General features: G+C 45.0%; 1 protein-coding gene across 1 annotated transcript in view; it reads left to right on the forward strand.

The window, feature by feature from the left end:
• The window catches only part of fam189a1 (family with sequence similarity 189 member A1), a 170466-nt gene extending 156176 nt beyond the window's left edge, over positions 1-14290 (forward strand). Inside the window, exons 6-12 of the mRNA XM_031558050.2 lie at positions 1393-1553; positions 5220-5355; positions 8848-8926; positions 9968-10672; positions 11418-11492; positions 11903-12234; positions 13474-14290. Of these exons, the coding sequence (XP_031413910.1) occupies positions 1393-1553; positions 5220-5355; positions 8848-8926; positions 9968-10672; positions 11418-11492; positions 11903-12234; positions 13474-13713 (1728 nt within the window). The 3' untranslated portion in view covers positions 13714-14290. The remainder of the gene's footprint in view (positions 1-1392; positions 1554-5219; positions 5356-8847; positions 8927-9967; positions 10673-11417; positions 11493-11902; positions 12235-13473) is intronic.
• Positions 14291-17414: the final 3124 nt, after the last annotated feature.

Genomic DNA, 17414 nt, shown 5'->3' on the forward strand with positions numbered 1-17414 from the left:
TCTCTCTCACACACACACTCTCTCTAGCTCTCACTCTCTCTATCCATCTCTCCCAATGACTGTAAAAAGCACTTACATTATGAAGACACATACACACACACACACACACACTTTCTCTCTCTCTCTCTCTCTCTCACACACACAAACACACACACACACGCTTTCTCTCTCTCTCACCCCCCACACACACACACACACACACTGCATGCCGTCATGCACTTATATTATGAAGACATGAAGCCAAATTTGGACGGCAATATTTGCTGAGTTGTAGCCAGAGTCTGTGCAGTATTTGTTTTTCACAGCCAGAGCGTGCGTGGTGAATAGAACATCGGCCATTGATCTGTCCTTTTTTTAGTTTTCCCTCGCTCTTCTCCTCCATCTCTATCCATCCATCTCTCTTGTCCTCTTTCTATATCCATCCCTCTTTCTTGTCCTCCATCTCTATCCACCCCTCTCTCTTGTCCTCCATCTCTATCCTTCCCTCTCTCTTGCTGTCACTTCAGGGTCTCACGTTTGATGTTTTGTGTCAGAGCACAGACTCTAGGCTAGACAGGTTGGCAAGACAGACACAATGATAAACAACCTCATAATTTATGGGAGAATGCTATGTTTGTGTGTGTGTGTGTGTGTGAGAGAGAGTGTGTGTGTGTGTGTGTGTTTCTGAACTCTCACAAATATCTGTGTATGCTCTTCGCAATCTTCAAAAATCTAAGCAGTTCATTTTTCAGTTGCTAATCCATTGATCAGTGTTTCGTGTTGTTCATTCTGAATCCTCGTCCTGGCCTAAGGGTAACAAATGACCCGTCTTCACTAAACCCCTGAAATAAAGCAGCTGAATTTTAAACCCTAAATCTATATAGCATGAAGAGACAACCTGTCATTCATCACACACTTTGTGAATATCTGGGGTCACTCTAGGAAACGTCATCAAATTTCAAGGTGAAAAAAATATCATTTATGGGATTTTGTCTGCTGTTAAACAAGACAACACAAGGCCTGAGACACCCCTCCAAGAATAAACAAAGCCTGTGGTTGGTTAGTAATATTTTCCACTGACCAGCAACTGGCTCTGTGGTTTGGTTTCACAGAGGCTGAAGCCACTCACTCTGTTAAAGAGATACTGGATAAGATGTCTTATCCTGGTGTGTGTGTGTGTGTGTGTGCGTGTGTGTTCTGTATCCATCTCTAAAGGTCTGTCCTTACTTGACCTACTTCTCTGCAGACACTCTGATAGCTTTTACCTAAAGTGTCCTATGCCAAAATGGCCTCTAATGGTAAACATTTTAGTGAATTATGCTTAAAATAAATGTTTCTGTGTGTGTGTGTGTGTGTGTGTGTGTGTGTGTGTGTGTGTGTGTGTGTGTGCGTGTGTCTGTGTGTGTTCTCCAGTTCATGCCACACAGGGCTCGGGCGTTAAGTGCGGACTGTATGACCCCCCACGGCACCATCCTTCACCAGACTCTGGACTTCGATGAGTTCATCGCCCCCATCCCCCCTCCTCCTTACTACCCCCCGGAGTACACCTGTACGCCCATCATGGAGGGACAGAGGTATGAGACACACACACACACACACACACACACACACACACACACAAATACACACACACGCACCAGCACACCAATATACACACACACACAGACCAACACACAAATAAACACACACACGCACAAATACACGCACACACCAACACACCAATACACACACAAACACACACCAACACACAAATAAACACACAGACACACACACACACACACACACACACACACACACACACACACAGATGCACACACATGGATGTATGACTCTATAAACACTGGTACACATGCCTATTCATACATACAACACAAGCAACCCTGTCACACTTGCACTTACTGCAATTTTCAGTTCAATTCAGTGCAGTTTTATGCATCTATTGAGAACTATTAGCATTAACATTGTCTGAAGGTGCTCCACGGAACCGGAGGCCTAGAACTACGGAGAGATGAACCGTAACTCAGCTCAGAAGTGTGTGCGTGTGTGTGTGTGTGTGTGTGTGTGTGTGTGTGAGAGAGAGAGAGAGAGAGAGAGAGAGAGAGAGAGAGAGAGAGAGAGAGAGAGAGAGAGAGTGAGGAGGGAGGCAATGATTCCCAGCAGTGTCTTGCAATTACAAGCATTTGCCAGCAGCCCATATCATTTAAAAAAGAGTTTATTTTTTATAATGACTTTCATAATGACTCTCAACTCTCCCCACCAGTTCCTAATGCTTTGCTTCAGATCCATGAGTCATTCACAACAAGCCAGAATGTATTTTTGAACAGGCCCACAGCAGTGTGCAGTGGCTTAACAGCTCTGTTTGTCCACATCGGCCCCTGTAGGATTAAATGCTTAGCATTACAGGGAGTATTACATTCAAGCACAGATCTCTCCTTCTCTCTCTATCTCTCTGCCTCTCTCTCTCTGTCTGTCTTTCTCTCCCTCCCTTTCTCTCTCTCTCCCTCCATCTCCCTCCCTCTCTCTCTCCCTCTCTGTCTCTCTATCTCCCTCTCACTCCCTCTCTCTCTGCCTCTCTGTCTCCCCCTCTCTCTCCCCCTCTCTCTCTGTCTCTCTCTCTCCATCTCTCTCTCTCCCTCTCTCTCTCTCTCTCTTTCTCTCTGTCTCTCTCCCTTTCTTTCTGGTCCTGTGCCTCTGACTGGCATCTGAGGCCTTGCTGCAGCGCTGTCATCCATGCCTCCCTCAGTAAGTCATCCGGCCCTCAGCTCCCCTTTCTGGGATGTCAAAGGGATTTGTGGTTGTTAAGGCGGCAATGATGTAGCTGCCTATGACAGGGGCCCATGCAGGGTTGTCACGGAGACCGTAAATAAAAAACAAGGAGGAGAACCTCGCGATATGCCCTCTAAGCTGGGGCGGATAGGAAGGGCCTTTATGACATCATCATAGCCTGTGTGTGTGATAAAGCAAGAGGAAGCAGTATTTCACTTACCCACACTTTGAACCCCCACCACTATGTGTGTATGCGTGTGTGTGTGTGTGTGTGTGTGTGTGTGTGTGTGTGTGTGTGTGTGTGTGTGTGTGTGTGTGTGTGTGTGTGTGTGTGTGTGTGTGTGTGTGTGTGTGTGTGTGTGTGTGTATAGCTCATATATCTTCTACAGAGGCCTATGTAATGCTCTCATTACATGTGAGCTCTGGAGAGAGTGTGGATAAGAAAGAGACACAGTGCATGTAGAGAGTATTCAGACACCTTCAGGGGCCTTGAACCCGGCGGTCACTCCGGTTGAGTTCCAGACATTCCGCTTGGAGATAGCAGAAACTTCTAGAAGGACAAGCATCTGCCTACACTCTGCCAGTCAGGGCTTTATGACAGAAGCCTCAGTGAAAGAAACAGGAAAGCTTGCTTGGAGTTTGCAACACAAAAAAAAAGCACCTGAAGGAAGTGTTAGCCTTCAGTTCTAAGCGCCATGTCTTGAGGAAAGCAGGCACCACTTATCACCTGCCCAATACCATCCCGACGGTGAGGCGTGGTGGTGGCGGCGTCAAGCTGTGGGGGCGGCGTGGACTGTGGTGGACTGAGTGACTGGTCAGGGTTGAGGGACAGGCTTCACTAAAATCCTATTTTAGTTTTGTCATCATGGAGTATGGTGTAGATTGATGAGGAGAAACAACATTAATTTGAAAAGATTTTAGCGTAAGGCTGCAACATCTCAAAATGTGAAAAAGGTGAAGGGGTCTGAATACTCTCTAAATGCACTGTATCTCTCTCACGTGTAATGAGCATGGTGGATTTGTAACTGAAAGTCCTGCCCTGTAGAAACAGCCAATCACATTGTTAGAAGCAGCATAATTGACTCACCTGGATGTTCTGTTTATTTCCACCTTTACAATAGCATCAGCTGTGCCATGACATTTTGGTGCATGCGCAGCTAGCAAGTCAACGCGAAGAATAAAGTCTGTTTTAGCCTTAATAGAGCGGTTAGGGAAAAAAAATTCACACCATTCATATTTAAACGTGGATTCACATGATGTACTTTAAATATCTGTTTGATCAACATATGTGGAGTTATGGATCTCTCCCCATTGGTTTAGATAGGAGCCTGATATTGTTTGCCTGAAATAGCTGCCCGGAGGCATAGCCAAGATGGCTGCCGAGTGGTGAGACTGCCCTATAAGGACTTACGTTCTGCTTAATTTCCTTCCTGTTGAAACTGATTTTTTCCCTTCAGCGTTTCCTGTTTTCTTGCACCCTGAGTTCAGGTGTTGGTTCTATAAAGCACCTTTAGACAATGCAAAAGGTTGCTGATATTTGAGCTCGTTAGCCAATCAAATTTCACCCTTCCCTCCTCTGCTCCTGAAACAATGTTTTGATTGGCTGTAATAGTGTATGACTCCATGTGAGTCACTTTATTTGTTCACCATTTACAGAGCCAGGACCGTAAGGAGCACTTCACTGATTTTGACAGAAAGTGTATTGGATTAAAATTGCAGATGGCACCTTTAATGCTGCTTTATCAATCAACGTGTGAAATGAATGTGAAATTGAATTATTGTTTTGCAGACCTCTGGGGCACCCTCTCTCTAGCCTTTAATCTCTCTGCTGTCATGGCAACACACACCTCACTCAGTAGTAGTCTCTAGATAAGGGGTTGTGTGTGTTCACTTGAGAGGTGTGTGTTCGCTCGACAGGTGTGTATTTCATCTGCTGCCGTGGAGATAGATTGTTCCTCAATGGCAGCGTTCTGACTCTGATTTCCGGCTCTGATATTGATTGCAGTTGATTGCAGTTACGATTATGACTGGTGTTTTCCTCAGAGATCGGGGTGATTTCACAAAGGATGACCCAGCTTTCTGTTAGTTGGCTCGCGAAATGTGTATAGCATGCATCGATTCCGCTCAACCGTTGCCAGTATTATTATATTATTATTATTATTATTATTATTATTACAGTCCTACTAATTGTTGGTGTTTTAGTTTCCTTTATGTAAATCTCTGGAGCAGGGCACTAAATAGAAAATTATTTTAATTCCTGACATAATTGCTCTGGCAGTGTTTCCAGGGGGTTGGATCAGAATTCACTCCTTCAATTTCAACCCCTTCAAAAGCATGTGACAACTGCTGAATGATGATCGGCCATAAGATGGGCCAACAGTTCTTTTTGTCTGGCATTCAGTGTGATTGACAGCTGAGATATAAGATCTGATTGGCTGATATTCAGTGACCCTATTTGTGTTCTCCAATCGTAGGGGGCTTCATCTGGACTTCCCCCATAGCCCCTTCAGTGCCATCTACGGGGTGCCCATCAACAGCCCAGGATCACTCTACCCCTCTGAGCTGCCGCCGCCATACGAATCAATTGTGGGACAAACACCTGCCAGCCAGGTGAGTTTATGAAGACACACACACACACACACACCATACACCACACAAGAAAATACATTCACACACACAGACACAGTCACACACACACACACACACACACACACACACACACACACACACACACACACACACTCATGTCTGAGCTTCCACTACCATATGAGTAAGCATGCATAAAGACACACACACACTCTCTCTCTATCTATCTCTCTCTCTCTCTCCCATACACACACACACACACTCAAAGAATGTGTGAGGAATTTACATACACATACAAATACACAACACACACACACACACACACACACACACACACACACACACACACACACACACACACACACACCCACACGAACACGGTTATAAACACAAGGGCAAACTCTTCACAACGCATGCCCTGTTCTGTTCCACTGTGTATGCGACTCCTTCTACAGTTTTAGTCCTTTACCCGAAGGTTAGCTTAATTATCTGCTATTATTTACCTCAAGGTTAGCTTAATTATCTGCTATTATTTACCTGAAGGTTACCTTAATTATCTCTTCAAAGTTCTCAAGCGTCCATGTTAATTCTTTCCTTTAGTCTCTCATTTTTATTGCTCTTCAAACTCATTTGAAGTTGAGTATGTTTTCATCTGGGTTCATTATTCATTAAATGCATCGTGTGCAGGTACGGGTTAAGTGTAGGATTACAGAGTTGTCATTGATGGCGCAGAGACACACACACACACACACACACAAACACACACACACACACACACACACACACAGAGAGCTCTGAAAGAAGTACACAGTAAACACAACTGTCACACGCCTCAGAGGGAGGTGAAGCCCACTGATTGCTAAGATTACCCTTCAGGGTGTTTGAGAAGAAAATACTCAGTGTACTGCTGAGAAGGAAATGAATAGAGAAAGAGATTTATATTACTTTTTCTCTCTCCAGATCATCACTTCATTCTGTCTAAGAAAAAAAAACATTCCACAGAATGAGGGTAAATTGCCCAAGCAAGGGCAGTCTGCATGACTGAATGAGTTTTCTTTGTGATCTGAGATGGAGGCTTTTGACACCTCCATCTCCAGATGACCTTGGCCACAGATGACCTCATCATGCAGGTCGCCAAGGTCATGCACAGGGCGATACAATGTTCTCCTCTCTTCCTTCTCTCACTCTTTCTCATTAGGATGGGTACATTTGCTCTGAAATCATATCATCTCATCATCTATTTTTAAATAACATTCATAAAATGTTCTATGGTTTTAGGCCTTGCTGTTCATATGATATCCAAACTGATCTTTGGCTGCTCAGTGATGGTCCATACATGTTCTCCCCAGCCCCTCATAGGTGGTTATGAGTGTGGCTCTGTTGGGGGATGGTGTTGGCTTCGTGGAAGCTGGATGGTTGTTTCACGCTCAGCCACTTTAATTCAAATTCACTGCAATAAAAGGGCCACACACTCGCACACACACACACACACACACACGGACACACACAGGCATGCACACACACACACAAGTGCTGCCCTTTCTGGCCATTATAAGAGAGGAGATGTTGCACAAAAGGCTGTCATTTTCTGTGGAATGCAGCTGCAGTGGAATTTCATTTAAAAAGAAAATTCATCTTTCTTTCTTTTCTTTCCTTCTACTTTTCTTCCTGTCCTCCTGTCCTCACCCTGATGAAGGACTGCTTCATCTCTCTTCCCCTCCTTCCTTTTCCTCTTCCCTTTTTCCCCGTATGATTTTTGCCATTGATTTTCCTGCAGCTGTCAGGCGAAAAGGAGACAAGAGCCCTTTTGCCATTTGAAGAGCCACACAAAACCCTTCTCTCAAACGGTGTTTTTGGGAAGGAAGCTGAGCGTGTGTGTCTGTGTGTGTCTGTGTGTGTGTGTGCGTAGCCCCTTCAATGGCATTCGAGGAGATTTAGCTGGCGCCTGATGAAATCTGCAGAGAGAAAGAGAGAGGGAGAGAGAAATTCCGAGGGGGCTTTCCCCATCTCCTGTCTGGCGAGGCGGAGGGGACGCGTCCCACCGAAAGCGCCGCTCCCTCAGACAAAAGCCGCCGTGAAGAAAGGTCAAATCAATGGAACATTTTCTCACCTGTGCTGAATACAGCTCAGAGATTGGCGGGGATTAAGAGAAAATCATGGCGGGGACCGAGGCACTGATGGATTTAGGGATTGTGTGTGTGCGTGTGCGTGTGCGTGTGCGTGTGCGTGTGTGTGTGTGCGTGTGTGTGTGTGTGTGTGTGTGTGTGTGTGTGCGCGTGTGTGTGCATGAGTGAGTGTGTGTGTGTGTGTGTGTGTGCATGAGTGTGTGTAATGAAAAGAGAGCGGTTAAGATGATAAGTTCAGGTGCTCTTCTGTTAGGAAACTTCGGAACAACTTCACCATTTACCACTTCTTTACCATCTGAGCTAAGCTCTACCTTTGGCATAGGTTAGTGTAAGTGTCAGTGTAAGGATGTTTTATGTGAACACAGTGGGGTGTGTGTGTCTGTGTGTGTGTGTGTGTGTGTGTGTGTGTGTGTGTGTGTGTGTGTGTGTGTGTGTGTGTGTGTGTGTGTGTGTGTGTGTACACTGATACTTTCTCATCATCAGTGTGTATAGTCTAAAGGCACTCCCAGAGCAGTGTTTTTTTTAAAGTGGTAACTTCATTGCAACTCTGGTGAGAGCCCAGGCCTGGTCCAGACGGAGAGGGTTATGGGTGAGAGGCACGACGACTTCCTTGTCTGGAGGACGCTGTGTGGCCAGGCACAGGTGTGTCCTCACGCCCTCTACGACGCCCTCTGCAGGCAGCTGAGACCAGGGAAAACAGATCAATATTAAGGCCGCTGATCAGTGTGACTGTGTGTGCTTCGATGTTACAGAGAGATAGAGGTAGACATGTTGGAAATAATCAGTTCCTCCTCCTGCTTCATTCAATGGGAGGTAATGCACAGATATAGTATAGTGTTAGTGTATACATTTGCCCACACACACAGACACAGATGTACTCATGAAAACTTGTCCACCTACACACATGCACCAATGCTGTGTCCTCAAACACTGCGTGCTGCAGTGTGTACCAAAACTGAACGTGCTCCTCCACTGCCCCCTAGTGGCCAGACTCTTCTATGCAGAAAGGAGGCAAATTACATAGTAATCGCTGCCGCTTCTCATCCAGATGTTGTGGTGCTCGTTTCCCCTCCTCTTCCTCCCCCTCTTCTGCCTGCTCTCTCAGGTGCTCCAGGAGCGACATATGGCACCTTAATGTCTGTAAATAAACACGCACCATGGAGATGTTGCTCTGGAAACAATGTTGCGTGATAGCTTAATGATAACTTAAGTGTTATTTCTTTCTGTTCTGTATCTCCCTCGTTCCCTCCCTCTCTTTGTTATTTTTCCTCTATTACTGGCTCTCCTGTGTAACCTGCCACCACTGACTCTCTCTCTCTCTCTCTCTTTCTCTCTCTCTCTCTCTCTCTCTCTCTCTCTCTCTCTCTCTCTCTCTCTGTCTCTCTGTCAGGTCACAACCAGTTTGGAGCAGCAGGCCACAGAATCAAGTTTGTGTGATCGCAACACAACAGCTGGCCTCAGCACCCAGGGTAAGAGCAACATGTTTGCACACACATAGACACACACACACACTAACACAAACTCACACACTCACATACACAAACATTCAAGTGTGCCCCCACACACAAAGGCATGTACACACACACACACACACACACACACACACACACACACACACACACTAACATACACACACATTCAAGTGTGCCCTCACACACAAATGCATGTACACACACACACACACACTTGCCCCTCTAAACACACAGTCAATAATCAAGCAGAAATTGTCCTCATGTTCCCCTTACTTCATTGTGTACTTCACTCTCACCTCCCTCCCTGATAGAAAACCCAACCCAGTAGTGTGCTGTCATTCACATACACATTTCACATAACTCTAACCCATCCAAAAAGGTACAAATGGATTTATAACATGGTTGGGCTAAAGATCAAGAGGATAATTCCTTTATATTCACCACCAAATGGCACCAAACAAAGTCTGTAGGAGACATCAGACAATCCCAGCATGGATCTCCTCAAAGACTCTCCCATAGGCTGGGGCTGATCCTGGTGCATTGGACGCATTGGCACATTGAGCACTGAAGGTGACCCCTGTGCTGCGGTGCTTTTGTGAGGCTGATCTGCCGGTGTGGCTAACCTCTTTTGGGAAGAGCAGAGAGGGATTCGGTGTGTTATTTTCAGATTTGCCAGGGAGGCTAAGCCTGCTGGAAGTGCCCAGACAATACGACTGAGGCTCTCTCTGCATTTACCATCTGAAGGCATTAGATTAAAAAAGAAAATAGCTTCAGAAATTCAGTTTCTGACTGTAATTGTGTTTTTGGTCTTTTGACTGGTTTTTGTGTGCGTGTGTCTCTTCCTGTCTGTCTGTCTGTCTGTCTGTCTGTGTGTGTCTGTATGTGCACATGTGTATGTGTGTGTGTGGGTATATATATATATGTGTGTGTGTGTGTATGTATTTTTTGTGTGTGTGCGTGTGTATGTGCACATGTGCGTGCGTGTGTGTGTGTGTGTGCACATGTGTGTGTGTGTGTGTTTGTCTATGGTGATTCTAGCCTCAGTGGATAGTGCATCTCTGATGGTGTCGGAGCTGGCTGACCTGCCTGATCCCAACTGCTCATCGGAGGACCTCTGTTCCCTGGAGGTGCAGGGTTCCGACATGTCCCCCTATGGAACACTCCGGAATGCGGTCCCTACGTCCACCCCCACCGATGGCAGTTGCACCAGCCTGGAGCCCAGCAGCCACCGCTCCACCCCCCAGCGGCTCCGTCACCCCCCCACACCCACCTCCCGCTCGCCTGCCTGCTCCACGGAAAACATCGCCAGAGAGGAGGAAGAAAGGGAATGCTGCTCCAGGATTACCCAAAACTTGGAATTCTCCCAGCAGCGGGATTCCCGATCCAGCAGGAAGATGACCCTTCCGGTCTCAGCCTCCCCGTGTGCCCCCCCTGCTGGCACCTCCTCTTCCTCCTGCTGCTGCTCCTCTTCCTCCGGGGCCCCCGGCACCCACGGGTCGGCCACGGCAACCTGCCCCTCACCCTCATCCTCTCACGGCCGCTCTAGAGGAGCGCGGCTCTGCTTCAGCGTCTGGTCTCCTTCAACCTCCTCCTCCTCCTCCTCACACACCTCTCAGCCCGCCTCCGGTCCCTCGCCATGCGATCGCCCACGAGCACTCCGGGCAGCTGGGAGAAAGTACCGGAAGCTTGCACGGATAGTACGGTCCACCAGTGACCCGGTCTCCTGCACGTCAGTGTCCAGAGGTACATGAGCCTTCTCCTCCTTTTCGTCATACAATGCACGCTCTCTCTTTCTCTTTTTTTATCTTTCTCTCTCTCTTTTTATCCCATCTTACTCTGTCTTAGTGCTGTCATGATAAAACAGCAGCTTTCCAAAGTAACACTAAAACCAGCCTGATGCCAAACCAACACATGCCCATATCCAATGCACTACATATCAAACAAAGGAGAAATTAGTCACCTTTCCACTGCAGGAACTTGTGGGATTTTCAGGTGGCTCAAACGTTTACAGGAACAGCCCACTGCTGGGCCCTTTGTCCTCCTCTTCCACCTTGGTGCAGGAACTACCACACCAACAAGATCAGGAACTACCAGACCTACAAGTTCACCTAGCCTAGGAATTTTGCTCTTCAGTCACAACGTCAATTCTGAACATGACAAAATAACAACAACAACAACAATATACATTCTATAATAACCTACCAGAGTAGGTACTTATTTCCCCCCCAAAAACGGTCCTGAAAGGGGTCCTACAGAGGCAGTTTCTGCGTTTGAAACACACACAATAGTGTGTGCCGCCCTAAAATGGCCCATCGGTTCCTACAGTGGAAAAACGTACAAAGTGCAACCTAGGTCACGAACATTATCTGCACAATCACTTCCCCTTTCTCCTCCAGTGCATTTCTTCCTCCAGTGCATTTTGCTGCTGACCTGATGGAATCTAGCCTGGATGTTTTACTGAGTATCTGTGCTCTGAATCTGTGCACAGGTGACGGCTGTAGCTGCGCTTCTCCAGGTAACCAGCCCGCTGAAGGCTCCTCCCCACAGATCTCACCTGGACCAGGTACGCCGCTGTCCGCATGGGGTCAGAAACTCACACCACGTCAGCTTTTAACTCGCTTATTATCAGACCACATTGTCAGCCTTTTACTTTGACATTCTGCCTCCATTATACTGGAGTAATGACTGGACTGGAATTAATGTCTAATGAGATTCACTTAAAATTGTTGAAATAGTTGTTAAGGGCTAATTAGTATTGTGTGGAGTTCAATGAATCATTCTTTGATATGTGTGGTGAAGTGTGAAGTGTTGTTCAATTAACTAAGATGAGATAGTGATTTGAAAAGCCATGTTCTTTCCCCTTCCCAACACACACACACACACATTCTCACACACACACACACACACACACACACACACACACACACACACACACACACACACACACACACACACACACACACACACACACAGATGGTTCAGATCAACCAGAAGCAACAGCATCTATGCAAGGTCCCCCCAAACCCATCACCCGCGCTGGGGGTCGCAAACCGAGGGAGGGGGGCAAGGCGGAGCTCCGTCTGAAGCCCCGGACGCTGCCATCGACCCTCCAGGAGCGCCCCCACTCGCTGGCCGACTTCAAGACCTACAAGGACACCAAGATCCTGGTGGCCAAGTTCCTGGAGCACTCCAGCTGCAGCCTGCCCCCAGAGATCCAGCAGGTGGTCAACAGCATCCGCTACGTCATCAAGTCCGACGAGAGGCACATGGACGAGGCTATCTTCAGCGCCAACATCATAGATCAGGTGGGAACCCCACCCCCAAAAACAAGACCATTGCTCCGTCAGGACAGATTATGTACAAGGTTAAATAATAGGCTATAACTCACCAAGTGTGAATGTACATAATTCTCGATATTGAATATGATGCTAATATTTTATTATATTTATATAACATTTTTATGTAACGTATATCTACGATATCCTAACCGTGCAATGATGCCACTTGATGATTTCACAAATATCATTATGTGTGTCAATATAATTGTTACACTGTCGTCATTGTCGTGTCATGTTGGTTATCCACAATCTGTTAATAAGGCATCAATAGTAGATTAGGCTAAATTACATAATGCTTAACCATCGTAAACCTGTTCATTTGGGGATCCTCAGATTTAATGTTACAGCCTAAGCGAATGTGGCTAATGTGTGAATGTCACATAAAATCAAATTTCCAATAAAGCAATATTCACAATGGCACTTGATGATGGCACGCATGGTGAAAAAAGAATGCGCTAACGTTATTTGCATTTAGCGAGAAGAGGAACCAGCCTACAATTACAGTTGTCTACGTGGTCTATGTCTATATAGCACTAATTCCCAGTCAAAGTAGTCCTACAAACATAGGCCTATGGGTAAAGAAATACTGTATATAGCCTACAGACATGCTATTTGTGTAATGGATCTAATTCTGAGAAGAAAAATCGTTCTTATTCTAAAATGCACAAGAAGCATCCTCTAGTGGCAGCTTTGAGATTTGGTGATGACACAGTCACTGAAATCAACCTAAATCTGAACTATAGACGAATCCATTTCATGGTGTGCCACTATGAAACATACAACAAAACAGAACAACCACCTCAAACATTGCTGTGGAAACAAAGCAGCAGGCATGTATGAAATAAGCGATGTCTAAATTATCCTTATTCTTTTATTCTAAGTCTATATGACCAAAATAAGCATATTTAAAGGTTATTGTGGGATACATGACACTATTATGAGGGATAGCATAATTGCTAATCGTTTCGTACAATAAATCAGCTATCACAATCATTCTGACTTAGTTGATTAAACATCCATGCAGATTGTCTTCATTTGAGACAGCAGTATTTTGTCCTAAAAACAACTGGTCTTATGTAGTGATTTTGTGTAATGGGCACCACTTTTGCTCTTTAGTGCCCCCTTGTGTGCTGAGGTCTTACCACAGGCACATGTACTGTCAATGTGCTAAAATGTTGATCTGTTCCTTGATCTGTTTATCCTCAGATGACCCAGTCCCAGCGCATGGCGGGAAGCCCCAGGAAACGTCTCCATGAGGACCTCCACCTGCAGAGCTGTGGCGCTTTGAGTTCGCCCTGCTCGCCCCTGCGTCACCCCTCTCCCAGCGCCCCGACCCCCTCAGCCCCCTCAGCCCCCTCAGCCCCCTCCCAACCTCCAGGATCTACCCCCACCCTTCCCAACCGTCCCCAAAGCCTCATCAGTGTCTGCAGAGAAACCATACTCTGACTCATCAGGCAGGTCCCCATCCCTCTGACCCCGCAACCTTCAGTGCCCTTAAAAAGGGAGAAGTGCCAAGGTCATGATCTTCATCAGCAGCAAAAATTGTAGCATTTACATACATACATACAAACACCCACACACACACACACAAATATACACACAGCTCATCATCTCTGGAGGGGCTTCCCTCAAAACTCCAACAAAAAAAAAAAAAACAATTTTAAGACCTGAATAGAACAGATGGATAAAATATATTTATTTTTTACATCAGTCAAAGCAAAACTCATTCTGGACAGGACAGGACAACAGGAGTGTTTCAGCCAGACATCGCTCAGGCCCTGACCTGGGTGAAAAGATGTCAGGGTGATGGATGGACTTCTATCAAACTGTGAAAGTAGCAAGAGATTGGGGACACTGCTGGCCTCTGTAGTCTTTTGTTTTGGATGATTTTGGAGCTGAGTGTCTGTGTCATTGAGTGCCACAGAGAGGTCTATCTGATGTTCTGTACTACTCTGGATTATGTCACTTACCTCAGTGTATGATGGTTCCTATCAGCATTACAATAAAAAGATATGGCTTTTTATCTGGGGCGTCCTGTGTTTACTAATCTGTCTTAAATTCATGATGAGTTCTTTCCTAATCTTAACTGCATTTGAGGCAGTTTGCTATGCTAAAAGGGAAAGTACACAAAGGAATAATAGAGCAGGAAGGTGAAAAGTAGTATTGAAAAAAAAATAAGATAAGGGAAGATGAACATGAAAGAAATACAAATTAGAGGAGGAAGAGAAAGGAGAAGAGGAGGATGAAGATGAAACAAGTTGAAGAGGACGACAGTCAGGAAGCAGAAGAGGAAACTGCAGTCTGTACTGAATATAAAAGCTGGCAACACTTGCCATTCCCTAATCTCATAGGGGAAGGAACCATGAACGTGCTTCACGCATCAGCAACCACACAGTGAGAATATGTGATGATACCTCTGGTTGCTCATTTCATTGACACAAAGCGGGCGCAGCCAAGCAGAAATGGGTTGAGTAATTAGTGGATGTGGCAATGAATTCATTCTTTATCAGCCAATCACAATGACTCAACCCTACCTTATTACCTTATTACAACGTTCACACAGAGCTCAGTATTTGTTCTACAATAGAGCACACAACATTTCCAGTTGGGAAGGGAGCGGTTTACACCAGAAAAAGGTGTTGCTTTGAAGGAACTAATTTATACTCCCACGTCTGTGTGCTGTCACACCCCAGCATTGCGCTGACCCACCCATGTTTGCGCTTAGAATCTTGCTCATGTTATGTGAAGGGACCAGCATAGGTCATAAGAATATGCCATAGTCAATAAGTCAATGATATTATACCTAGTCATAATTGTTACTTTTATTTGGATTTAACTAACTAGAGTGGACTTGCTTGGTGAATATTCTTTGTCTCTGACCTGGGTAAGTGAGGTGCGACATTGGTCTCACCTCCCCCCCAGGTCGAGACAAAGAACCCTGCATGCATGTCCCATTTGAATAGACGGTGACACCCCTTAATGTCAGTGTATTTAACCGACTGTTCCCCAAGGAACAAGTCAGATATGCTGAGGTGAAGTTCTGTGAGGGAGGATGGATCTGAAAGTCTCTGTCTCACAAAATGGTCGGCCGCCATTCTTCAAGAATAAACCTGAATCCTGACTGATCAAACCTAAGACTGAATCTTCAATATATGGTATAAAACTAATTACCATCATATGAAATTAGCTAAATGATATTGCCAAGTTATTAAATTAGCTTTAGGTCATGTGCGATGGCGGACTTTGCGTGTTACCAGCCATGTTGCCCATCAATGAAGTTAGGGCCCCCCATTTTGACTAATGATAAACGTTTAGAAACATCCAGGGCCTTCATGCATCAGGCTCAGAGACAGTCCTGGTATGTCCCACCCGCTGATGCATCACATGGAAATGACTAAGTGAATGTAAACACTCACATGAAGGATGTCCTGGCTGTGGAGGTGCATCTGTGGTGATGATTTAGAGGGGAACATTGGGCGTCTGTCACAACATGTCAGACAGTCTTGTACTGCAAATCTAACAAAAACATTTCCAAGGATTTCACTGTCAAAATTCTTCTCAATTAAACTGACAATACAAAGCTGCTATGCCCATATCTGTTGCTATTAATCACGTTTTTACTTGTTTGTTGTTGGAACAGTCTGTAACAACGTGTCTTGGATCACAAGGAGAATGAAACAAATCATTCATATGTCTACAGACATGACATGCAAACAATTGTTATATCAGGTTACACTCAGTTACACTCTCTGGCATAATTCCAGCATGTAAACTGTATTTATGCCAGATATGTTAGACTCACTGGGCCAAATTCAACTTCAGTATGACATGGCAAGGGGGAGGTGTGGATCACTGCTGTAACTATGAATCTATTCCCCCTGTTCTTCCAAGCAGACAAGGTTGTAGACACACTGTTCTTTGTCCTGACATAATATGCGAGCAATGATCAGCAACAACAGCATGTGGTAAATTGTAGTTTAAAGTCGTTTTCATTGTGTGATTATGAAAGGAAGGTTATGTAAGGAAGGACTGTTAAGAGATTGTTGACATCAAATATCAGTTGCCATTGGTTGTCTAATGGGCCCCTGCCTCCTCTGTCTAGAGAACAGCCACTTCAGTGTACTAGCAATGAAAGCCTTAAGGCCAACTCACATGGTAAGCGATGCAACTGCGACACATGTGACAAGTAGACACATGTGACAAAAAACATAGCCAAAACAATCTTCTGGTAATGATAACATATTCATCTACCTATATGTGCTAATTGCACCCTAGCTAATAAAAGATTATGTTCAACGCTTAAACATAGCAGTATTTTATTTAGCTTGCTTCTTTCATTTATTTGTCAATAGGGGGTGCTACAACAGACACATTTCAACATCTCAAGAACCACTTAGGCTAAAAAAAATAAATGTGGGTATGTTTATATATGGCTACATTCGCTCATATCTCTGAAAGTTCTATTTGGCTTGCTCAACAAAATAGCCGCCAACAAGTAATCAAAATTCAGCAGCCAATACATGCCTGTGTGAATGGACAACCTTAATGACATTTTGTAGACTCATAATGGCAGATAGAAGCCATTTACCCATTTCACACAAATCAGCCATAAGATGTAATTTCAACAAGCTACAACATGTTTACCTCTGTTCCTCTGAAATGATTAGGTCTATCTTCAAAATTAATTTTGCCATTTAATCCTACGTAATATTTACATATTTCAAATCGACTCTTTCACCTGTTGAAGTGGTAAAATCGACTACTTGGGTCAGTGCCCACATACTGCTTGGACCCCGATGATCACAGCTTGTGTTACATTTACACTTATATAGCACTTACTGCTTCACAGCCCATCAGTCCCCACATCCACAAAGTATAGTTCCTTACATTTTCACTCAGAATAAGATATACAACAAACAAATCTAGTGTTGCCAGAAACGCAATCATTGAAGATAACACGCTTTTCTTGGAACGGAAAATATCTTGTTTCACTTAATTCTTCATCATTCTCTCACTTTATGCAGCAGTCATACTCCGCAACACTATGCAGTACTTCTAGTTTCTGAGATCGAAATGTGTTGTTTGTTTTCCATGGCACATATCCAACCCCCTTTGATTGATACATAGGCACCAAAACACACAGGTAT

The sequence above is a fragment of the Clupea harengus genome, chromosome 20, assembly GCF_900700415.2.
Source record: "Clupea harengus chromosome 20, Ch_v2.0.2, whole genome shotgun sequence".
Classification (NCBI taxonomy): Eukaryota; Metazoa; Chordata; class Actinopteri; order Clupeiformes; family Clupeidae; genus Clupea; species Clupea harengus.